General features: G+C 47.5%; 1 protein-coding gene across 1 annotated transcript; it reads right to left on the bottom strand.

The window, feature by feature from the left end:
* Window positions 1–11,046: 11,046 nt before the first annotated feature.
* Window positions 11,047–16,036, bottom strand: LOC121677187 (ERI1 exoribonuclease 3-like). Its single transcript, XM_042055108.1, is given in 5 exon segments — window positions 11,047–11,168; window positions 11,171–11,298; window positions 11,300–11,553; window positions 12,328–12,548; window positions 15,928–16,036. Coding segments are annotated over 5 exon segments (834 nt in total).
* Between the last annotated feature and the right edge of the window lie 10,259 nt (window positions 16,037–26,295).

The following is a 26,295-nucleotide window of genomic DNA, read 5'->3' as shown; positions in this document are numbered from 1 at the left end:
ACCAAAACAAACCTCATTCCTGTGAACCTAGAGCTGGGGATGTGGAGACAGGAGGATGGCCAGCTAGTTTGGCTAAATAGATCAGTTCCAAATTTAGTGAGACGCTCTGCCCCCCCCCCAAAAAGGAACACAATTGAGGCAGATACCCAATATCAACCTCTGCCTTCCACATAGGCACACAGACATCACACACACACACACACACACACACACACACACGCACCAGACTCTGATGATGGCAGGATTGAGGGTTCCTGTCCCATAGGGCTTCTTAGTTCCGCAAGGCACACCACACCAGCAGCAAATAAAAGAACCACTAGAGAGTTACAAATGGTGTTGGGGTAAAGCCCAGGTTTCTGTGGTTGAGATGTGTGAGCTCCCATGTGGTTCTGACTGCCCATCTACTCAGAAAGCCTAGAAAGGAAGGTTTCCCACAGATGATGACATCTCAGCAGGCAAGAAGGGGATGTGTGCAAAGATCATGAGATGAAGAGGGTGTGGCCAAACTGTACTGGAAGAGCCACCAGCATAGAGGAGCAGAGAGACCAGGGAGAAAGCACAGATGATGTGGGAGGGTCTTCTGTTTTGTGTTGATTTCATTGGTTAATAAAGAAACTGCCTTGACCATTTGATAGGCCAGCCCTTAGGTGGGTGGAGCAGACAGAACAGAATGCTGGGAGGAAGAAGGGAAGTGAGGCAATCGTCATGCCTCTCCTCTCTGGGTCAGTCGCCATGAAGCCAGCCACCAGGTCAGACATGCTGAATCTTTCCCGGTAAGCCACCACCTCATGGTGCTACACAGATTATTAGAAATGGGTTAATCAAGATGTGAGAATTAGCCAGTAAGAGGCTAGAGCTAACGGGCCAAGCAATGTTTAAATCAATACAATTTGTGTGTTGTTATTTCGGGGTATAAGCTAGCCAGGAGGCCGGGAGCTGGGTGGCAGGAATGCAGCCCGTAGCTCCTTCTACACACAGAGGGCGGTGAGCCTAGGAACGCAGTGGCACTGGGCAGGGATCTCTCATTTTCTCTGGAGTTCAAGAAGACGCTAAACATGGATGTGTGTAATCAAGATGGCCCCGCAGTATTTATTTATTCATTTATTTGTGTATATGTTTGTGTATTTGTTACTTGGTTTTTAAGTGCTGAAAATGGAACCCAGGACCTTGGATATGATATGTTGGCATCCTTATCTCTCGTTTCACTTTTAAAATATTTTTTGAGTCATAGTCTACGAAATTGTCCAGGCTGGTGGGTCCTGGACTCTGTAGCTCAGACAATACTCAAACTAGCAATCCTCCTGCCTCAACCTCTTGAGGAGCTAGGATGAGAGGCCTGCACCAACAGGTCTAGATCCACTGAGATCTGAACTCCCTTTAGCTACAGTGGAGAGTGAGCTAATAGGGCAGGTGTGGAGCTACCTGGCCCAGGTGACCAGGTAGAGATGGTGGCTGGAAACAGAGGGAGGTCCTGTGGTTAGAAACAAGTTGTGAGGCAGCTCTCTGGAAGCTCAGGTTAGGGATGCCACTGTCCCTAGGACAAGTAAATTCTTGCAGGGGCTGAGCTCAAGCAGGGGATCTGGTTGTCCTTGAAGTTGGAAACTCTGGCACAGGCCTTGAGCGGTGCCCTGATGTCTAGAGGGAGACAATGCAGGCAGTGCACCTGGATTGGTGACTGGTACCCAGAATCCTTGCTGTGTGTTTGTTATGGAGGTGGCGGAAGTGCAGTGGAGACACAAACAAAGCACAGAGTCAGATGCTCTGTTTTGCAGAGGCGGCGGGGTTGGGGTGGCGAGGAGGGCACGTACTGAGATTTCCTCCCAGCACCTGCAGCCCTCAGGACTTGTCTCCTCCCACCCTGTAGTTCTGTGCTGGAGGACGGCAGTGTGGTTTATTAGCCTGGGGCTACTGCGCCCTATTCCCCTTGCGCCTGCCCCATATCCATGCGAAGACCTGCGCAGTGCATCCTAGCAACAGGAATACCGGGCTCCAAATCCCAAAACAGTAATTCTTGCTTAGGGATGCTAAACCAGGGTTGTGTCTAGCCACTGGCTCAAACCTATGTCTTCTGACCCCAAAAGTTTGACTGTCAGGGGTCAAGTTTCTGGATTTGTTGCAGCTTTAAAAGGAATCTATTAAAAGCAAAACATGAAAACTCAATAGATTTTTCTCTCTCTGCCCTTGTTTTCCTGGTAAATTATTATTCAAGAGGCAAAATGCCCCATGCTGGAAAAAAGTATAGTTAAATATTCCCTCTATAGTGAGGGGGAGAAGTAATGAGCCTCGGTGCAGTGTACTGCCCCGTGTGGTGCGGGGGTGTCCAACGCATTCACACATTCACGGGGAACGGCGCTGGTGGGAGCTCTGAGCTCTCTGTTAATCCTTAGGGTACCCGTTAAACCCAGGCATGGGGGTCTGAGGCATGATCTGAGCCCTGCAGAGATCAAAGGCTCAAGCCGGAGGCTTTCTGCTGGCTTTCTTGGTGTCTCCTACCATCTCCGGGTGCTTCGAGAATCATTTCAGAGCCACAACGAAGCTGGCAGAAGATGTCTTTATCAGGCTTCTGTGTGTACTTACTTATTCAACATCTGAAAGCGGAGAGAAGCCTGCCCACTAGACAAGATTAATGACACACCCAAAGGGAATGAGTTACTCAGAGACTGAGAAGCTGGTCCCCACCCTGTACCCAGGACTGAGCCTGCATCCTGTATTCGGTAAAACACAAGGGAAAGAGAATCCTGGAGTCAGACAGATCTGATCAGAGCAAGACTTCAGCTGCCATTCTCTGTGCTACTTGGGCACACGTGTTAAGGTCCCCAGGTGTCAAGGTCCCTGTTTATCAGGTGGAGAATTGTGTGAGCTGTCATATGGAGATACAGATTTGTCTTTCTCCCATGAGGGACAGTCACTGTCAAATTTAAGTCTTCTTATCATCATGACACGTACCTGACACACAGGGTTAAAGGCTCCTCTACACATCACACATGGACCATTCATCCATCTGTCTCCCTAGTGCGATATGAGAAGCACTTTCATCCGAGCCCTGAAGGCTGAGTGGGATGCCCAGGGCCAACCCACACCCACACCCACTGCTGCGGTGGGTCCCAGGACCCCCATCTCCCTGGGGAATCTCTTCCACACAGACTCTCTGTGGCTCTCTTTTCTGACCTGTGTGGGAAATGGGCCACTTTCACCTGAGTCCCACACTCACAAAGCCATGTCACTGCTATTGCGGGATCTTGTGGTTGGTGGCTCTCTGTCATCAGACTGAGCCAGCTGGCGCCCAGCTTTGCGTCCCTCCTTTCTGAGGAGGTTCCTCGTTCCTCAGCCCTTCCCTGCCTTTCCTGAGTCCAAGGCTGCTCCACTCTGGGGAATGGTGGTGCAGATGGCTCTACTGTGTCTCACCACAGGCTCCACAGCCTTGGCACAGTAACTGTAAAATGCCCCTAAGAGTCCCTGCCTACTCCTGTGCCCTCTTTCACGGCACTGGGGCCACACAGATAATGCGAATCTTTAAGGAGCAGAGAGCTAAGTTTCTCTTAGCCATCTGAAAACACGACTCAGAGAGAGCAGGTAATCGTCTACAATTGCGGACCCCAAGAGAAGCAACTCAGGGAGGAAGGGTTGGTTTTGCTCATGATCTGAGGTCCACAGAGGGAGCAGAAGCATGGAAGAGTTGGTCATGGCAGGTAGGAGTGTGTGGCTCGGCCCCTCATGTCTTGGTTGACCAGGAAACAGATAGAAGGGACTGGGGTGGAAGTGAGGTCTGGCTTTGTCACCTGCCCGAAGAGCCATATCCTCCCTCCCGCTAGACCCCACCTGGAAGGTTCCGTAGCCTTTCAAGGGAGAAGTTGGGAACCAAGTATTCAAACACATAAGCCAGGGGCAACATTACACACTCACACACACTGGAGCTTTCTCCTTCTCATCCTGTATCTCAGTTTGGAAAAAATCTCTTGTTCCGGTTGCTGAAACCAAGCAGATACAGGAAAACTCCCCCCCTTCTTTCTCTCTTCCTCCCTCCCTCCCTCCCTCCCTCCCTCCCTCCCTCCCTCCCTCCCTCCCTCCCTCCCTCCCTCTTTTGCTCCCCCTCTCTCCTGTATGTTTTTGTGTATGCATACAATTACATATTTGGGGTTTGAAGGTCAAAAAAACCACCCTTAGGTATCATTTACTTTTAAAGTTTTTAGAGCATTTATTTATCTTTTTGTGTGTGCATGCTTGCGAGATCACAACACGGCACATAGAAACCAGTTCTTTCTTTCCACGCTCAGGATGTTAGACTGAGCATTAAGTGCCTTGATTGCTGAGATACTCCAGCAGCCCAATATCTTTTTAAAAAAATAAACAAGATCTCTCCATGGTCTGGAGCTTGCCAAGTAGTCTTAGCTGGCTGTCCAGCGGGCAGCCCCAGGGATCCCATGTCTTCCTCCCCAGTTCTTACTCGCACATGCTACCACATTCGGTTTTTCATTTTCCTTTTTTTTTTTCTGTGGGTTCTGGGGATTGAACTCAGGTCCTTATATGTGCAAGCTCTTTGTTTGGACTGAGCACCTCCTCGGGCCCAGGGAAACTGGTTTCCGGAGGAACCTCCGTGGAATGCAGATAGCCAGGATTGGTTACCACATTAAGAGTTAAGAGCATGAGGCACTCTCAATTTTTTTTATATAATTTTCCATTCTTAGGCATGAAATTTGCTGCCGTGTGCTTATGAGAAGTATTATTTTAACCTTTCTAATTCACTTCGCACCACTTTCTGGAGACAAAATTAAAAGTTAAGCATTGGTGTCTCACATCAAAGGCTCAGCGTGCCGAAGGGTACGAGCCATAAAAAAATATCTAAGAAAGAACAGTGGCCTTTGAAGGCTTTGAGGATAGAAACACACCGAGAAGGGCTTGGATTGTCCAGAGAGAAAGATTTCAGAGACGCAGCCTGCAAAGGTGCGCGGGGAGGGGTAAGGGCTGAGACAAGACTGCTTTACAATGAGGTTCCTTAGTTATAATCACACAAGACCTGCCCGAATAGGTTTCCCCAAACCCATCAAAGCAGTGCACAGTGATAATAGCCATGGCCAAGCTCAAGTGTCTCTCTGCTTCAGAGACTGTGGGTTTCCCTGTAACCTCAGCACCGACCAAGTGTTTCTCCTTAGCTGGTCTTCCTCTCATTCTGTGACTGTCTCTCTCCCGCCCTTTGCCTCCTCAGCCTCTGCTAACCCCAGTCTGCTCTCTGCTGTGCTGTGGCCCTTGCTATAGATCCCATGCTCTGACAGGAGCATGTGCTGGGCATCTTCCTGGACCTGGATTGCATCACATAACTTAAGGCAGATTAGTTTCATAAATGACAATGTGTATTGTCACAAATGACTTTGTTTCTTTCCTTTTTAATGGGCAAGCAGTGTGTATATATAGCACCTTCTCTTGGTCCATTCTTCTGTCCATGGACACTTAGGTAGACCCTGTAAATTGGCTGGTGTGAGCAGCTCTGCAGTATACACAGGGTTTAGAAGAGTATCCAGCAATTTGATTGATTTTAAGTCCTTTGGAGCCACAGGCAGTGGTGTTGATTTTAAGTCCTTCTACTATTTTTATTTCCCTGAGGAACCTCTGTATCTGACTCCATATTAGTGCCGCCACTCCCAACCCCACTGACTTCAACTCAGGTCCCTCCCCTCTGCCATCACTAACACATACCTTTCAGCCTTGTGCTGTGTCCTTCTCATGGTGAGCATGTGCCGTGAGTGATGCGCCATCCAGTAGCTTTGGCTTCAGCTTGGCTGCACTCACTCCAACTCCCAGTGTATGTAGCGAGGACTTCCCACCTCTGCTGCCACTGGCCCACTGCATGGGGCATGAGAACAGTTTGGAGTGGAGAAGTTCTGCATCAGAATGAAGGACCGCAGGCAGAAGGATAGCTTTGCTTTGAAGAGATACCCATGGTCTCCTTGAGATGCCATCCAGTAGCTTTGGCTTCAGCTTGGCTGCCTCCCTCTAGAGAGGGTCTCTTTACTCACTTGAACACCCGGCAAGCAACTCCCCACCTCTGCCTGCCACTGGTCCACTGTACGGGGCATGAGAACAGCTTAGAGTGGATAAATTCTGCATCAGAATGAAGGATCACAGGCAGGAGGGTGGGTTTGCTTTGAAGAGATACCCATGGTCTCTTTTGAGATGCCTGCATCTGGGGAGAGCATGGTCCTAGAGGACATGAGAACAGAATTGTAGAAATCCTCCCCACTGCCTTCCAGCAGGAGGACATGGGCCTTTCGCTGAGCTTCAGATGCACTTTTGAAAACACAAAACAAAAATGTGCACATATCTTGTGTTTTAGTTTTGGCAAAGAACAAATTTGGGGTGTTCTGTCAGTCATCCCATTCTTTTCAGTTCTGGTAGTTCCAGCACAGAGACTTAGGGAAAATCTTCAGCCCTGTTGCATTGTGGACCATGTGTGGTCTTATCTCTCGTCCATAAAAGGAAAGGACCCAGGGGCAGCCTATTTCAGGTGGCTTCAGTGGGCTGTCCAAAGGAATGGAAAGTACACCATAGAATGTCATCAATCTATGTAAAGGCACACAGGTACACACAAACATGCTAGTACATGCACATCCCAGTATGCCTACACAGGTGCAAACACGTGCAAATACATGCACATACACCACTGTGTGTGCACACGCAAGCACACACATGCACACGTGTGCACATACACACACCAATATATACTTACACAAGCATACATACATGCAGACACAGGTACATACATATTGGCACAAATACAAAGAGTTCCATAATATATACCTGATTATGTACATACAAGCACACACGTGCAGACACACACATATGTATGAGGTGACATGCTTAAGCCATGTTGACACTGAAAGTCAGTCCCCTGTCTTGGTAAACACCATGGTTCCTGGTAAATTGCCCCCCCCCCACACACACACATGCACACAGAAATGACAGGCTTTTTCACAATGCCTGTTTCTGTTTCTTGGGAGCTGTCACCTTCTGTAGCCGGGTCTGTTAGTGATGACATCAGACTGATAGTGACAGACAGGGAGGAGAAAGGTGCCGTGTCTACAGTGTTCTGTTGGTGTCACCTGAAGGTCCTTGGCATTTGGAGTCTCTGATGTCTTTTGACTCCCACCCAGCAGTTACCAGAGGGGTGTGTGTGTGTGTGTGTGTGTGTGTGTGTGGCAAATGGGCTTCCTGCTGGGCATCTCTGGACACTGTTCATCATAGCTGCAGCAGCCTGGCCTTTGCTGGAATGGGCAGAACTTCAGCATCTTTGGCTTCACAGAACCTCATCCCTGCTCTGACCACCAACCGTCAATGTGACGATTTCTTCCGTAAAGAGAGAACCTGCTCTCATGGCCTGGCCAGGAGAAAGCAGATCGGATCCTGCATTCATTCTGTTCTCGATGCTGTGGTCCAAGGTCTGGTAGAAGCAACGTTATGGAAGAAGGGTGTGTTCTGGATTCTGTTCAGGGATAAGGTCCACATGACAGAGAAGACATGGCGGCAGGAGCATGAAGCAGCTGATCACTTCTACAGTGAAAACAGCGGTGGGGACCATGTCTTTAAACACACGGGCTTGTGGTATACATTTCATAATCTATCTATAGTAGATCCTAACGCCTGACAGCCTGAAACGACTTAAGGAGGCTACGTGGGTTGAGAATGGGGTTCACAGACAAAGCCCTGGGGACAGTGAGGAGGGAACAGACCTAGAGGACAGGGAGATGGGACTGACCAGAGGCAAGTGTGTGAAGTCCCACAATTGCATGGCCCCAAGGACGGGCAGTGCTGTGCTGGGAAGACAGTGACCAACCTTGACTGCCATTCCTCAGATGCAGTCCACGCCTCTGTTTTTGAGGCAGGTTCTCTCATTGGCCTGAAACTCACCAAGTTATCTAGGCTCCTTGGCCACTGACCTTCAGGCACCCGCCTGCCTCTGCGTCCCCAGGACTGTAACGACAGTAGCACACGGCCACATTTGGATCTTTTCACACGGGCTCTGGAGAGCAAAGCCAGGTCCTCATGCGTGCAAAGTTTACTAACTTAACAGAGCCATCTTCCCTCCCTTGTAACAAGTTCTACTGTACTGACCACTGAATTCCAGAGACTGTGGCACATAGTAGGCGCTCAACACCCACCTGTTGAGTGAATGCTGTGTGCACACAGTAGTGCTCCTTACCCACCTGCTGAGGGAATGCTGTGTGTACTGCAAGCTGTGGTCCCCTCAGGGTCCCTGACTTGGACTCTGGAGAGTCCTTGTGACTGACTTGAGAGGCAGTCTGTTTCATTTCATTTCTTCTGTCTCTCACAGAACACAACCGTTTCTATCTTAATTAAAAAATAAAACGCGACAATAAAATGTGCTGTTACAGATTGGATGGGTAAAACGAGCGGCTTGATGGTAATGTAGGAATTTAATTATCGCGCAGCAGGCCTCCGTAACTCACACTCAAAGGAAGGGGAAGTTGAAGAGGTCCGGTAAATCAGTGCTTTTAACAAAGGGAGGCCCTTTGTAATCGTCCAGTTCCTGCTGATGAGGTCACAAATAAGCCACAAGCAGCTCGGCTGCCGTGCACCAAGGGCTTCAAGGGACACGCTGCTCTTTAGGATGGGCTGCTGCCTTCGAGGGGCTCAACAAGGTGGTGGCTGGAAAGTATCCCCTGGAGTTTGGCTGGTTAGCGTGTCTCCTCAAAATCCACACATTCCCACACATCTCTGCGCTCTCATCTGAGCGTCCAGGGGAGAGTGGGTAACACAGGGAAAGATCACAGCAAGCATGAGCTTTTTTTAGCTACAGTTGCCTGGTTATCCTTTTGCCAGATCTAGGAGATCTGGAGGCAGTTTTGGGGGGCCCACTCCCAGGGAAAGGTGCAGGTGTAAAGAAACACATAAGCATTTCATTCTGAGATCACCCTGTGGTATAATAAATGAGGAGAAATTTCTCCCTGTGAACCCAAAGTGACTTCCTCCACAGCCCTCCCCTCTTCCTCCACAGCCCTCCCCTCTTCCTCTACAGTCCTCCCCTCTTCCTCCACAGCCCTCCCCTCTTCCTCTACAGTCCTCTCCACTTCCTCTAACGTCCTCCCCTTTTCCTCCACAGTCCTCCCTTCTCTGATAGCCATGCTATTTTTTTACTCTTCCCCCAACCATTTATCTTCGTGGGAGAAGTGTCTTTGTAATGAAGGAAACAAGAGGCCATTTTTCTAGGAAGCAGTCTCTGCCATCAGGACCACGGACAGCGCCACGCCGTTGGCCCTTGTTCCTTGAGTTTTGGCTACTGAAAGGCTCTCTGCCTCTGCAGGCTCCTGATTCACCCACACCAGCCCCTTGCTTGGGAAATGAGCAAACTCACAAGATTAATGAGTTCTCAGGGGAGACTCTCAACCTATACTCGAACCTGCAAAAACATTCATGTCTTGGAATCATTAATTTTTTAATATTTTAAAGCATTTATGGAGGGTTCAGCCCCGTTAGATAGCCCTTGCTATTACACACACAAGCACACAGAGACATGCTGCTTGTAGCCTTGTGATGAGTGAGTGTATCAGGCATGATTTCAGAGTGAAATGTTCCCAGCCGTCCAGCTTCCCCGCACACGGTGTAAATACTCTTCCCAAGGTGCCCCTACCTGGGGTTGGGAGGGCTCATGTAACTGGTCTGAGACTGAGCCAGGATGGGACTCGCCATGCACAGCTTCCTTGCTTGGCATGTTTTTGCTGGTGTGCGTCTGTGTGAGCTGTTTCATTTGCTGCCATGAACAGCAGAAAGCCAGGCAGCACCAGGCTCTGTAGGCGGAGACTGATCATTTGTTTCCCGACTGGTCAGACCCGAATAATCACACAAAACTATATAAATTACAACACTGTTTGGCCTATTAACTCAGGTTTCTTATTAACTAACTCTTACATCCTAAATTAACCCATTTCTATTAATCTATGTATCACCATGAGGCTGTGGACTACAGGTAAGGTCTGGTGTCTTTCTTCTTCGGCAGCTAAATGGCATCTCTCTGATTCTGCCTACTTTCTGTCTATATCTCTGTTCAGATTTCCTGCCTGGCTTTACTCTACTAAGCCACTAGCCAAAACAGCTTCTTTAATAACCAATGCTAATAAACATATTCATGGCATACAGAAGGGAATCCCATATCAAGGCTCTTCAGGGTGAGAGACTCGGCCTTGGGAGCAGAACTTCTACTTCACCAGTGTTCTGAGGGAAGCCCACCTTGGTTGTTGGATGCCATCATGGTCAGGAAGCATTAAAGTCCTTGTGGCACAGGAAGCAGCAGAGCTCACTCAAACTGTCAGTCCTCAGAGATTCACTGGTGTTTTAGGACCATTTTTATACTATTCCAGGGTGGGGTTTGTGTGTGTGTGTGTGTGTGTGTGTGTATGAGAGAGAGAGAGAGAGAGAGAGAGAGAGAGAGAGAGAGAGAGAGAGAGAGAGAGAGAGAGAGAGAAAGAGAGAGAGAGAGAGAGAGATCCATGTTTATCTTTACCACCCATCTATTGACCTATCTGCCATCTGGTGTCTAATATCTATTGTTTATTATCTCTGTCCATCATCATCTGTCTATTATCTTCTGTCATCTGTTCATATATCTATCATCCATATACAATTTGTCTATAAATCCATTGTCTTGTAATTATGTATGTATATAAATGTATGTATGTATCTATTGATCTACTTACCTACCTATTTTTATCATCTATTTCCCACCCCCAGATACACATCTGTTCCCATCCCTGCTGAAGACAGAGGGGATGTCTCTTCCTCCTAATGATGTGGGGAAGATTTGTCTCTGGTTACTCAGGGTCCCGGAGGCTGTCACCATGCCACTCCGCTTTTCTAGGCAATGTAGGTCCTTGGGCTTCTTTGCTCTTGTGAGAGGTTGACACCAATCTTCAGACCCCAGCTGCTTCTCTAGAGGAAAGGAGGCTCCTTCTGTTTAAGGCCCTGAGTAGGAGTTTGTTCTGGATGCTGTGAGAGACCAGCATTCCATCTCTCACAGCCTCTTGGGGTGAAGAACCAAGCTCAGGGGCTGGGATGAGCAAGCCTGGTGCTCCCCTTCTGAAGGTGGACTTTCTTGGGCTCCCAGAAATGTAAGTGTTGCAAGCTGAGACCCTTGTTCATGTCTAGGAGTCCATTCTTGGTCAGCAGCCCATGGCAAAGCTGTGAGTCTTTTTCAGATTAATCCACTGCTTGAAGTAATCCACCACTGGCAGGCCTAAATAAGGGCACTGGCCTGGGAGCATGACTTTCAAGTCCCAGTCTCCGCAGGTGACTTGACTTGACGTTCAGAACTAAGAGGCCTTCCTTTGCCATCCACTCATCAACCCTCTCCAGCACTTGCTGCATCCTTGGCTGGCCATCCACCATGGCTTGAATAATCCCTGTGAGCTCTGCACAGAAGGGGATAAGCTGTGGGTGGACTACAGGCTGGACATACATGTGAAAGGTACACTCAATTTCTATGGTATGGCCATTTAGCTTCAGGATGGGGAACTCAATGATTTCCTCCCTGACCAGACTTAAGTATTTCTAAGGAGTCGAGAGTGAGGAGGGATGGTGAAAGTTTGCCTAGCGTCCATTGCCTTTGAGAAGGTGGGGCCTCTGGATGGCAGTGTCCCAGCACTGAGACGCCAAATTCCAGCGTCCACTTGAGGAGCCACCCTCTATCACTGTTAATCCCCAGGCTGGGAGAACCTGGCCTCCACATCCAGCCTACTCCATCTTCTGAGCTACGGTAGTTCAGCTGTGGTCATGGCACATTAATCAAGTGGCGCCCCCCCCCCAAGTTTGGGTATGGAGGACCTTTTACAGCCAACTGGCCAGAGGTTCCCTGGAGTGGTCAATGACCATCTTTGCCACCATATGGACAAACTACCTTGGAATTCAGTCAGTGGAAATCAGCTAGGTCTGTCTGTATACTGTGAACACATATTCCTGCCTGGTCTTAAAACACTAGTCTTGGGAATCGGTAGGGTGTGTGTGTGTGTGTGTGTGTGTGTGTGTGTGTGTGTGTGTGTGTGCATGTGCATGAGACCAGAGGTTCTTCAAGAAGCCCTCATCCTGTTTATTGAGACAGTGTCTCTCTCTGCCAAGAACTCACCCAGTAGCCTAAGCTGACTGGCCAATAAACACCAAGGATCTACCCGCCTTCACCCTCTCAGGCACCTGGGGGTTATAACAGTATGCATTGCTGTGCTCAACTTTCTGGACTCAAACTCAGGTCCCTGTGTTTGCAATGGAAGTACTTTCCCGACTGAGCTGTTTCTAGCGCTGCTTTATTTGTATGAGATATCTGTCTCTTACAGCTGCACAAGCTCTGGTTGGTGCATCTGCCTCTTGTGTCCCAACTTTGGTTTGAAGAACCGTCAATGATGCTGGACCTAGGCTCTGAACTCTCCGAGGAGAGTGCATAGCACTCTTTGGACTCTCTTTCAGTAACAGTGGAGCTGAGTGACCCAGGACACACGTGGTATCCAGGGACAGGCGTGCACAGTGGTGGCACTCAGTGGACCATGCCCTCCCTCCTCAAGTGGGAGCACAAAGGGATTGTTCCTGGATGTATTCATACCTTGGGTACAGGTGTGCACTCTAAGGATTTCAATGTTAAGTCTTACAGTCTACAGTAGTGTTGAAATAAGCACATATACTTTTTCTGTGACTCCTTAATCTACGACCAGAGCTGCTTCTCAGAGGTGGTGGCAATGAACTTCATGTTTATTGAGCCAACTTCAAATATTTGAAGATATCATTGGCAGAGCTTATCACCTGCCCTGGACATCCCTGAGTCCACATTCCTGGGGAACATTTAGTATTCTTTCTCCACAGGTAGCAATAAAATAATGGGGCGAGTGTTTGGAGCAGTCCTGGCTGCAGAGTCACTTCCCAGGACAGCTTTCTTGGCAGTGCAGTCTTCGAGGTCAACTGAAAAAGAATCTTGGTAAGAGAACTCCGGAACCAGACTGTGGTGAGGAGGTGGCCTCGGGGAGCCTGGCTGGAGAGGGAGGAGTCAGGAGGGTCTGGAGAGAGTCCAGCTAAGGTTCAAATCTGTCATCACCAGAGGCAAGGTGTGGTGCCGTCTTGTTTACCTTCACAGCCCTGGAGGGGGTCTCATACTTTGAGAGTGTTGAATAAGTGTGAGAAAAGTGTCAGGGGAGATGCTCCAGGAAGAAAACACATGTATGCCTATCCTTTCACATATACCACATACACAACCATACATATATGCATACACAAACCAATATACACATATACACACCCTAACTATACACCACATATATATGCATACACAAATCACATACACACATATACACACCCTAACCATAACTATACATCACATACACAACCATATATATATACCACTATATATATATATATATATATATATATCACATCCACACATATACACACCCTAACTATAATACACACAGTCAGCACATAAATACACAATGCATACTCCCATGTACGTATACACGCATACACCACCTCTATATGCATATATATCCCACAAACATGAACATCCCATGTATATATACATACTTACATATATACATATATGTATATCCACATCACACCTACATATGCATGTACCCCAAATACATACATAACTTCATGCTCCCTATGTATGAGTACACACACTACACATACATATCCCCTATTCATACACACTCACAGACCACATACATACATGTAATCACATTACACACACACACATACACACACACAAACAATACAGGGTATGTGCAATGTATAGAGCATGTGGTGTGGTGTGGTGAGATGTGTATATAGTTCAGGATGAATTGACAGCCACGGGAAGTATGGGGTGGGTAGAATTAGATTATGCAGAGGAACCAGGAATACCCCAGGTCCTCCCAGTGGCATGGCTGAATAGACTTTGATACCTGAATGCCCCGTTTTCCTCTGTGAACCAACATAGTTGCCGGTATAGCTTCCACAGGTTCCTGAGCAGGATGAAGCCAGGACACACTGCTGCCTCTTTGGGGGGGGGAGGTGGCCTTAAAGCACCATAGCTCTCTCCAAGGCACAGAGGCCCTGGTAGCCCAAAGAAAAAAATGGATGTAAGTTTCTGCCTGAATTTAATGGAAAAGAAAGAAAAGACCATGTCTCGGTCAGTCAGGGTTTCTATAACTGTGATAAAATACCAAAGCAACTTGTGGGGACAGAGTTTATATCATCTTATAATTTGCAGTTTATCTCTGGAGGAGGTTAGGGAAGAAACTCAAGGCAGAACCTGGAGACCAGAACTGAAGCAGAGGCCATGAAGGAACATTGCATATTGGTTTGTTACCGATGATTTTCTCAGCCCTTTGCTTACATAATCCAGGACAACCAGCCCAGGGATAGCATTGCCTACAGGGGGCAGATAAGTCACTAATAAAGGTAAATGCCTCACAGACTAGCCTACGGGGCAATCTGATGGGGGCATTTTCTTAGTGGAGATTCCCTCTTCCTAGATGGCTAGGTTTGTGTCAAGTTGACAAACAATACAGACCCCAAGTCTGTGGACTTACTACTTGGTCAGGTCCTTCATTAAAATTTCAGTCCAGTCATGGACTGGACAACAATATCTACACATGAGCTTCTGTGCTGTCCTAGCAGACAACAGTGTCCACCCGAGAGCTTCTGTGCTGTCCTAGCAGACAAGTGTCCACCCGAGAGCTGCTGTGCTGTCCTAGCAGACAACAGTGTCCACATGCAAGCTCCCATGCTGTCCTAGCGTGTATCAATCCTAGGGAGACAGCAGGGGAAACTGAGGCATGACAGAGCCATCGAAGAATTTATGAGCAGTCTGGTCAATTTCTTTAAAAATTTTCATTTTACCAAACAATGAGTAGCCAGTGAATGTCCCCCCTCTGGTCTCTTATCATCCTCTCTGCCTTGCTATGTACCTGGGTCACAGTTGGTAGCTTTCAGAGAAGCAGCATTTCTCACTAAAGTCCACACACAATGAGCTCTTGGCTGGCTATATGACTTGCATTTGAACAAATATATAATGATCTGAATCTTCCTCTCCCATGTCGTGTGGAGCAATTGTGTGGCCACAATCACCAGATGCTTTTACACACTTCCTTTTTTCCCCCAAGAATTCTTGGGGGAATCTTTCTGCCTCAGTTAAGGTTCTACTGCTGTGAAGAGACACCATGACCACAGAAACTCGTATAAAGAAAACAATTAGGATGGCTTACATTTCAGTCCGTTATCGTCATGGTGGGACATGGTGGTGTGCTGGAGAAAGAGCTGAGAGCTCTACATCTTGATGCAAAGGAAACAGGGAGTGGTCTGAGACGTTAGACATGGCTTGAGCATATACGAGCTCTCAAAGCCCACCTCCACAGTGACACAGTTCCTCCAATAAGACCACGCCTACTACAGCAGAGCCACACCTCCTAATAGTGCCACTCCCCATGAGTTTATGAAGGACAATTAACATTCAAACTACCACACTTTATTTGTAAGTGTATGAAGTGTGTGTGTGCGTGCATGCATGTGTGTTGTGGTGTATGGCCAGAGGTAGACATGTGTGTCCCAGAACTGGGAGCAGAGGATTGGGATGTTGTGTAGTCTTCAGCTGTCCTTGCCTCTCCTCTGCCTTTGGCTTTAATGTGCAGATTCTCTGCCTACCACATCTGGTCACTTGTTTTCAGGGGTCAGCTCTTCTTACCCTTTAATCTGCTAACATAACCCACTTCATTTCCACAGACCAGGAAGCTCATTCCACCTGCATCCAGTGTGCCCTCCCTTTTGTGTGTCTGTGAGTATATGTACAGGGGTGTGTGTGTATGTGTGTGTGTGTGTGTGTGTGCTCAGGTGTTCACGTGTGTGCACACGTGTAGGAGCCAGAGGATGACCTTTGATTTCATTCCTCAGGTGTTATCCTTTGCTCACTGGTCCTCTCATTGGCTGGGTGCTCACAAGTAGGCGTGACTGCCCAGTCCAGGGGTGGGGAGAATGAATCTGCTTCTCTCTGTTTCCCCAGCAATGGTATTGTGAGCATGTGCGCCTTGTCCACTTCTTCTCATGGGTTTTGGGGATCAAACTCGGGACCTCAAGTTTACACAGTAAGCACAACATTGACTGAGCTACCTGCCCCCAGAACCAAATCCCCTTTTGACAAATGTTCCTCTTCTGCTGACAGCTTGTTTGAATTTCTGCATCTTGATCTGTTAGTGAACCTGTGTGTCAGTCTCTCTGTCTCTGTAACAAATGCCTGAAGGAATGAGTTAAGACAAAGAGAGATGACTCTGGCTCACAATTTTGGGGTTCTAGCATAATGGTGGCTCAGCACCACACCTTCAGTCCATGGTGAAGAAGTGCATCATGAAGGGAGATGTGGTAAGTTTCCAGTGCTCACCTCAGGGACAGGGAGCAGAAAAGAAGCTGAGGAAGGATCCAGGGTCCCAGAGTCTCCCGTGTGACAAGCCCAGAGAGCTAATGATGTCCTATCAGAGAGTTCCATCTGTCTATCTTTCTACTCTGAGGGCCTTTAATAGTGAGTCTTTGGAGAGCATCTAGACATTCCAAACCACTGTTACCTCTAGCCAAGTCCCATCCTGGCTATCACTCCCTGGACAGAGTAGATTGGCAGCACATCTGCCTCCTTCCATCTGCACCCTGTAGGAGGCTCCCTGGCTCCAGTGTACACTGCATCCTTCATAGTTCACTGCGCTGACAGGATCCATTGATAGCATCCATTGAATGCTCCATGCTGGAACCTGGGAGCATGTGCCGAGAATGATATACAGGTGTTGTCTCTGACCACACCTCATCCTAAAGGATACCCACCACGGCTGCAGGGTGGTTTGTTCCTTCTTTGTGTCCGATGGGGTTACTGGCTCAGTTGTGGTGTCTACTCTGGAGTCTATCAGCCCTATTGAGTATCTCTGTCCTCCAGGGCCCCTCTTTTTCTCAGTCTTGGACAATGGATCCTTTGCCTGCAAATGACTGATGCCCCCTGCCCATCAGTGTCTCGAGTTATGAGCTGCATCTTCCCACTGAGCCTTACAGCTAAGTGGGACTGTCCAAAGCAAGTTGTGGGGCACAGAGATGGTACATCAAACCCTAAATCCCTTGGGTTATTCAAATAATAGATGATAATAACTATCTAACAAATGGATTAGAACAGTAACACCAGCCTAGAAACTGTTGCCAAATTTACAGGCAGTCATTTAATGTGGCCTGCTTGCTGTTTAGAATCAACCAATAGCTTCTCCTTGTCTGAGCAGGGTGTTATGACCAAACGAGTCTGAACAAGAGCATCTTTTTAAAACTATGCAAAGAGAACTATCTGTACTGGGGAAAGAACCTTCTAATTCTCATGTATGCATAGGTGTGAGAAGTCATGGGACTAAGACAGGCAGCAGTGAAGGAAATTGGGGGGAGAAAGAAAGAAAAAAATGAAGAAAAGAAGAAAATAAAGAAGGATGGGTGGAGGAAAGGAAGGAAGAAAAAGAAAAAAGAAATGAAAGAAGAGAGAAAGGAAGAAAACAAGGAAGGGAGGGAGGGAGAGGGGAAGGGAGGGAGGAGAAAAGAAAGGGAGGGAAGGAGAGAGGGAGGGAGAGAGGGAGGGAGAGGGAGGGAGAATGACGACAGGTTTCACAGTCCTCATGTGGCTCTTCATTCTTGGTCTACTGGATCAGTGCTGCCTGCCCCAAAGGATCAGAGGTGGGAGAACAGAAAAGAAGAATCCACACAGCATGATTTCACAAGTTTCCCTGAGGAGCCTCAGCTGTTTTCACTACTGCCAGTAAGCTATGCCCACATTGCCTGGGACTGTATTAGACCCTGGGTCCTATGTCCCATGGTCTAGTGTGTCCCCAAGTGTGTCCCTGACTAGCAGCCGACTTAGGCCATCCCATTGACCTGGAGCATGGGTTCTTGGTCCACCACAAATCTCTGGGGGCGGGGTCTGGGGTACGGATCTGCCTTGGGTTTTCTCACAGTGCCCAAGGAGTTTTCTGCCTGCTCAGGTCTGAGCTCACGAGGCACAACAATACCCTTTCGTTGTTTCCCAAAGATCCCGGATTTCTCAGCTGACAAAGCTAAAGCTAGTCTGGATGACCTTAGGATTACAGAGACCAGGATATTTTCATACAAAGGATATATTGGCCACAAGGATTTCCTCAGATGCAATGTGGACAGTCCAAAGAGAGGCAGGGCTTGGGCACAGAGCAGACCAAACTCCAGGTCTCCCATTCAAACATGGGCATGGCTGTCTCTAGAAGCCGGACCTGGACAGCATCAACTAAGCCCTTTGTACCCCGCTTTCTTTCTCACAGAACTACAACCTATAGCACACAAGCATAGAGGACGGAGACCACAACTGATTTGGTTTAGCGTTTAGACTCTAACCTGTCAAGATAAAGTATGGACTGCTGCTTCCCGTATCTCTGGAGTCCATTCCTCTTTTCTTCTTGCCAATATATTTCCTCTTCTTTCCTCTTCGGTAGTCACAAACAAACCAAAACATGTGATATGCATGTATGAAATAACACACAAACACCACTGTCCTTTCTGTCTCCATTAGGAAGCCAGTGTGTTTAAGGAAGAGACACTTAGTCTATGGGAAGCCACTTTTCTCACCCAGGAATCTGGGGACTTGTGGTTGCTGATGTTGAGGAGGACTCTGGTGGGGCCTCCTTCTCTTCCCTATAGGCCTCCATGCTAGAACTGGGCTCACTTTCCTGTAGGCCTCCCTGGCAGAACTGGGTCTCTCTCACTCAGAAAGTCTGAGGCTGATGTAGTAACTGACTCGTCTGCCGTGTCTGTTGGTGCTGTTGCTGGGCTGAGAACAAGCCACAGAGGAGATGGTTCTCTTAGGATCTACCTGCTGAGACGGGCGATATTGTACCTCCGTGAAGATCGGTGCTGTCTGGGAAAACAGGAAGAAGTGGTCCCCAAGTGGCAGTGTGCCTTGTATTCTCCCTGGGCCAGGCTTTGCCTCCAGAGGTACTCTGCTGCTTTTCTTTCACATGTGTGCACTTGTGTACTATGCATACATGTTTATAAGCATGTTTGCATGCTTATGAGTACATGTGTGTTTAGAGGTATAGGAACGTGGGGGATCTAAAGTTGACACTAGCATTATCCCTCAATTGTTCCCCACTTTACTTATGAAAGCCAAGTCTCTTAATTAAGCCTGGAGCTCATCAATCATTTGGTCTAGTTACCCAGCTAGCTCTGGGAAGCTCACACCTCTGCCTCTGGAAGGCTGGGATTATAGGAGGCCATCACACCTTATGTGGGTTCTGGGGACTCAGACCTTGGTCTTCATGCTTGCATAGCAAGTGCTTCATTTACTGTGCCACCACCCCGGTTCCTGTGCCACCACCCCAGTTCCTTTCCCTCATTCTGACTGTGCATCCACCCATCCCCTGCAGCATGGTGCTGTCTGACACTGAGAGCAGACTGTGCATGCTCATTCTTTGAGGGAAACTCCCCATGATGCTTAGCAGGAAAGCAGTTTTCCCTGGAAGCAGTGGTCCAGTGGGGACAGCTTCCAGCACTGTTGTCCACAGAGGCAGCTTCTCTTAGGAGGCCTTCCTCTCTCTCTCTCTCTCTCTCTCTCTCTCTCTCTCTCTGTGTGTGTGTGTGTGTGTGTGTGTCTGTCTCTCTCTCTGTCTCTGTTTCTGTGTCTCTGTGTCTCTGTCTTTCTCTCTCTCTGTCTCTCTCTCTCTCTCTCTCTCTCTCTCTCTCTCTCTCTCTCCTCTCTCTCTCTCTCTCCTTTTACCCCAGACTTCTTACATGGGAGTGAAAGCTGTAATTAATGCTGATACTAAGACAAAGACCATGGGATGTCACTGGGAGGAACACATGGGACACAAGCCAGTGTGAATGGCACAGAGTCTAGGTCAAGGGGTCAGGCTTCCTCCAGTCACAGGGCCACAAGAAGTGGACACTGCAGTTTGCAGAAGCTGAGTCCCACGCAATGAGATCTTGGAACTTGATTCTCCTGTGTCTGTCAACTATCTCCTGGGACAGAGCCAGCCAGTAACTCAGGGACTATGGCACCTGGGCTTCCTGGAAGACCCCAGGTGAGGAGCTCAATGTCGTGCAGCAAGCCCCTGGGATGAGAGCCTCCTGGATGCTGCATGAGAACACAGCTCAGGTGAATTGCACACATGTGTTTGATGGCATCTCAACAGTCTCTGAGTGATGACTGGGGTGTAATCGTGTTGGTGGTGACCTGACCCCTTGAAGCAGCCTCTCCCTGATCATCACCAAAGTCTGCCACGATGATAACTCAAATCTTATAGGGCTCATAGCTTCTTGCAATATGAGGTAACTCTACTTCACACATTTGCATGATGGGCAAAGAGCTAGATAAATGGGTGGAATGGGTAGACCAAATGGCTAAGAATGGTAGAATACACAAATATACAAGTAGATTACATAGATTACAGTTAATAGAAGGTAGGTAGATAGATAGCTACTTTATAACAGATAAGAATACACAAATATACAAATAGATTACATAGATTACAGTTAATAGAAGGTAGATAGATAGCTACTATATAACAGATAATATATTGTAGTTTACATGTAGGTATACATATGTGTATACATGTAGGTAAATTGATGATTGACAGACAGACAGATAGACAATAAGCAGATGACACATAGTTAACACAAGAGAACACTAGCCAGTTATGAAAGCTGCAATTGGATTTAAGGAACAGGAATAGCTGGGATCAATGTTCACACATCATCAATACTGTGGTTCCCACTAACCCTCCCTGTGTGTGTAAACTCACATTGCCTTCTTCAATGCTGTCAGTCTGGAAGACCTTGAATCTGCTGAACCCTGGTTGAGAAGGGAGCAGGGTGCCACCTCTGCCCTCATGGATTTTGTATGGCTGATGCTTCCGTGATAGGGAGGCAGAGTATATGGGAAGATTCCTGGGGTGTCCAGGCCAGACAGGTGTAACCAATCAGTGATCTCTGGCTCCAGAAAGAGACACCATTTAAAACCATAAGGGGGGCATAATAGAGGGAGATATCCAACACCAGACTCCGGTCTCTATACTCACCGGCACACACACGCACAGACATATATATATATATATATATATATATATATATATATATATATATATATATGTACACTTACACAGACACACTCAGTGATACAGAACAGGGAGTCAGGAAGTCCCAACTCCTCTGAAAGGGCCCAATAAGGCCAGACCCTGACTGTTCTCATCCCTATGGTCTGTCATGAGCCTTCTCAAACCTCAGATGACTTCCAGCTAGGAGCAGCATAGAGCTGACAGCCTTCTCATTATGGCAGAGACAAGGCTTCTAATGGCTTTGATACCTTTCAGCTTCCTTGCTTCCCAAGCCAAGTCCTGTGGCAGCCTGCTGGTCGATGGGCCACCAGCCTCCACCCCTCTATCTCTGAAACAAAGCACATTCTTGTATGGTCCATTCGCTGGCCCTGATGCCAAAGCCAGTAATGGGGAAAAAGTGCTGGAGATGTGTGTTTGGGTAGAAGTGCCACTCCAACCCCTGGCATCCACACACCCAAAGAGTCTGGAATGTTCTGGTGGAAGTTCCACTCTAAGCCCCTCCCCTGGGAGTTGCTTCAGTCCGGAGTCCCTCCCCCCACCCCCCCTCGCCCCACTTGCCAGAAACATCGTCAAATGATCACCCCTCCCCAGAGATGCTCAAGACCACTCCCACAGGGTATTTAAACTGCCCTCCCAGAAAACAAACACGTGGTTTTCCAGTCTTTCTTTCCGGTCTCCTCTCTGGGGGAAGCATTTGTATCCATTAAACCTGGGCTTTTTCTAATTCAGTTTGATTTGGTCTGATTTGAATTACTGTGTCAGCAGAGAAGCTTATTGGGATACAGAAACTCTTCAATGTGAGCAAAGCTGACCCCCAACCACCAATGTGTGGGGGCATAATACTGATCCATGAAGCTCTATGAAGAGAATTTAGCCATGAAGGGAATCAAGGCTCACAGGTTTGAACAATGAGATCATGACACACAGGAGCCTCACTGTTTCCTGGGACAAAGAGTGTTTGAAAGACAGACAGGGAGAGAGAGGAGTCCCATTTTCCATTTCTTTTGAACATCTGGAACTATAAAGAGTGTTAATTCTTAAGTGGCCACTAGGAATGATGGAAGACCCCAGTTATCCATTTAGTGGGTGATTATGAAGTCGCAGGCTGTGTGAAGTCAATTTTTATAGCTTGCTCCCGACCCCCCGAAACGCCGTGTGCTCTGAGTAAGGCTTTTCATTCATTGTGTTTCAATAAGGAAACTAAGTGGGAAGGGCTCCACACTCTTGCTCCATCAGCAGAGTTTCTCTTTGAGTGTCTTTTCATAATATAATAATTCTGCATTCAAGCTGAGAACGCCATGCACTCACTCTGGAGTCCTGTGGCAATAGGCTGGGTTTGCACTGCTGGGCACGATCTGCTAATGGGCACTTTATGGCTAAGTGTGTTGTCCCTTCAGGAGAAAAATAATTTCATCTCAGCACATGTCTAGTCTCCAAGTTTTCTGATCAGTGCTGCTGTTGGGTTCACAGGAGTCATTTGTAGGCTTTCCAAGTGAGATGCCAGCAACTCCCCTGTCCCAGGTAAGGGGGGATGCTAAAGGCAGAAAGCTGTGTCTCTTGGGGGTGGGAAGAGGCTGTTCTGTGATGGAGTCTGTGTTTATCTCACAAGTGCCATCTGCCATAGTGTGTCTTGCTTGCTGCTTGTGTGAACATTTCCCAGGTTAGAGCTGTGGGGATGGTGGCCCAGAAAGGAATGCAAATGGAGGAACTTTACTCAGAGTTCTGAGCCTTGGCCCAGAGAGGTGGCAAGGCCACTCCAACAGGTAAAAGTACTTGCTGTGCCAGCCTGCTGTGCCAGCCTGCTGTGGCAGCCTGCTGTGGGGCCTGATTCTCCAGAACCCATGGTAGAAAGAGAGAAGAAATTCTTGAAGGTTGTCTGTTACTGGAAAGAGGGGTGAAGACATGAGTCAAATAATCCCAAGCTAACTCCAGAAGATTCTGGTTATTATTCTTTATTGTAAGGGGAAAAGTCATGGAACAGGAACAAGAAATCCAACCTCGGGTGTATAATGTGGGAACAAGAGAGCGTGAGCACTGGGCATACCAGCAGTTTTCTCTGGGTACCCAAAAGGTCACGCCCCAACCTGGTCCAGCCTCTCAAAGGTCATTGGCTGAAGGAGGTTCCCCATCACCTCCCCATTTTGTATAAATAAGAGAGTTCCAAACCCAATGCAAAACTATATACATTAGGAACAGATATCAAATATAAAGTTAGAATTACAACAAGCACAAAAAATATTAAGGAAGAAACGTATGTTAAATGTTTTAATAAACATATTCTAAGGAGTCTAAGTCTTGCATTGGAAATAGCTTGGCTAAATCATAAGAGGAAGGTAACTACAACTATCTAATCTTCAACCCCATCGAAGGCCAGAGAAGGGAGAAATTACTTGAGTAGGCAGGAAGTGCAATCAAGCAGCTTCCAAAATGTGCAGTATATGACAGAGACAACTGACTACCTGGGCAATCACCCAAAGTCTCATTTGCAATGCTGAAGCAACCAACTTTGGCTAAGGCCTAGAGTAACTGACAGACCATTTTCAGAGGCAGGGAATTTTTCAGAACTGTCTTACCCTGTCTTGGCAAGGTTTGTCAGTCTTTTTCACTGTGTCCTGCTTGTCCTGTCCAGACACTATGTACTTTGTCAGTGGTAGAGGCATGGGCAGTTCCATGCCCAAAGGCCAGTTGTGCCAAGAAGAAAACAAACTCCAAGCGGAGTGTCTTCCATGCTCAACATCCTCTCAGGAATAAATTGGTGCTGTCAGGAGCAATCATGTCTCACATCAACAGAATCCTAAATTATTTAGGGTTCTACAGATTTTTGAAGTGGTTGAAGATTACCTACCTATATAGAATATAATCTCTAAGTATCTAAAGAAACTAATTGATCTGACTATAACAAACATGAATGACTATTGACCTATAAAACTTAATTCCTCTATAGCTTAAAGACTAAGACTTCATATTAGAATATTAAATAATCTGTAAATAACTGTGTAGTAAATATGGACAATGACCTCAAAATGTAAACAGTGTATAAGTATCTTGATCAGAGGTAGAAATTATGCAATGCAATATGATAAATATATCCTAAAATGGTATCAATATGCAAAATGTCTTAAACAGAGGTAGAAACATGCATGCATACAATCTGACAAAATAACTTTGCCTATTGAGGATGGAAGGTGCAGTGATGGGAATGGCTTTCAGGAATGTAAAGCTGCTTGTTTACATCTCAGCAGACCAGGAAGCAGGATGGGACAGGAAACAAGGGAGAGCTATTAACCTAAGCCCCCCACCCTGCTGAGCACTTCTTCCAGGCAGGCCCCACCTGCTAAAGCGTACACAGTTTGCCAAAGCAGAGGCCCCAGCTGAGAACCACGCGCCCAAATGTGAGAACCTATGAGGGCCGTTTTATATACCAACTATAGCAGTCATGATACTTCTTATCTCAGATGAGTGTGCAAATTAAATGAGACAAGTGTAGAAGGACTGAGTGTGGTCTCCATCCTTCAGAGTCCCCTGTCCTGATGGTCTCTGCTTTACTTCCCGAGGGAGTCATCCTGTGTTAAGGGAATGTGTCTTCTGACCTTGGCTATCAACAACCGACACCCTGGTAGAGGCAGGGATGGCGGTGGGTGGGGTTGTAGGTAGGGGTTGGGGGACAGAGACAGCATCCACGTCCTTCTCTGTTTTTCAAAATCTTGCTTGACGTTGTTAAAACCAGACTTACCCAGTGTTTTCTGTCCTCTGCTGAGAATGTCTATGCAGAACACAGCACTATTGCTGGTGAGGCCCAGGAGACACCAATGGCGGGATCCATGTCTTCTCTGCAGAACAGGGGAAGGTCAGGGGTGGGTGACCTGCTGGGATTGCCTCACAAAGAAGAGCTGAGGCAAAGCTGTGACTCAAGGAGCCTTCAGTTCAAGGTGCTTCTTCCAAACACTGTATCACTTACAACTGTTAGGCCCAAATCCGTCAAGTCCCCCAAAGGCCAACAAGGAGACCGAGTACCGTATGTAAAATAAATCTGTCTCGCCACATGTCCAATGTATTGGAATAAACAGAGATCCCTCAGTTCAGTTAGAATAGGGTTTTTATAGTAGTAAAGGTGAGGGTGAGGGGTCTCTGAGGTTCAGGACCCCTGATTGACTGAGGTTTGTCTAGGGGTGTCTTGCTGAGTGTGTGCTGGCAGGTGATCCTATCTACAGCAGTTGGAATGATAGGCATTTCCTTTGGATGGTCTGTTTTTGGATGGTGTTCTGGTAATCTCAGTTTGTGGTTCTTCCTGTAACCAGGTATTGCTTCAGGGTAAACTACTGAGACTCAGGCCTCAAATTTATCGATGGCAGAGTCCTACTCTGGCAGGTGATAATGGTTGGAAGTAAAGAACTTCCTTTGGGTGATCTGTTTATATTTAGCTTATCATGGCTGACTCCTACAACAACATTCCTGACAGAAGGGGCCTAAGAGACTGCTCTGCGGTGAAGAGCGTTGGCTACTAACACGGGGGATCCTGGTTTGATTGCCAGACCCACGGCAGCTGTGACGGCAGCGCACAGCAATCTCTAAATCCAGCTCCAAGACATCCGATGACCTCTTCTGACCTCTGCTGGCACCAGGCACACGAGTGTTGCACAGACACGCAGGCAGACAAAATTTCCCACACACAGAATATTAAAATTCCTGACAAAGGCGAGTGTTTGGCTCATGGTTTAAGAAAGCAAAAACCATCACAGCAGGGAAGTACGGAGGAATCCCTGGTGGCAGTGACACCTTCCATCTGAAGGGTCAGGGTTAGAGGGAGGGGTGTCTGTGCTCAGCTTCTCTCTCTCTTCCCCTTTTTTCCTTCCACCTCTCTCCTTGCACAGTTTCATTTCTATGAAGTGCCGGGATTCGACAGATTAGATAAAAATCCCAGGACTCTGTGCAGGGAGCTCGGGGAGGCTCTGCTACACACGGGGCTGGGTGTGTGGAGATGCTCTACAGTGGGAACCACCTGGAATCACACATAACACACATAAGAACAGTCAACTGTTTGATTTGATTTTTTGGGGGGGGGGTTTTGAGACAGCTTTTCCTTCTAGCATTAAAGGTGTGTGCCACCACCGCCTGGCTAACTATATGTTTGAACAAGGCAAAAAAAAAAAATTTTTTTTTGCAGGAATATGTCGAAATTTAGAAACAGAAG

Source organism: Arvicola amphibius, chromosome 5, assembly GCF_903992535.2.
Source record: "Arvicola amphibius chromosome 5, mArvAmp1.2, whole genome shotgun sequence".
Classification (NCBI taxonomy): domain Eukaryota; kingdom Metazoa; phylum Chordata; class Mammalia; order Rodentia; family Cricetidae; genus Arvicola; species Arvicola amphibius.
Note: the sequence above shows the minus strand (reverse complement) of the source record. Positions and strands in the feature narration are given on the sequence as shown.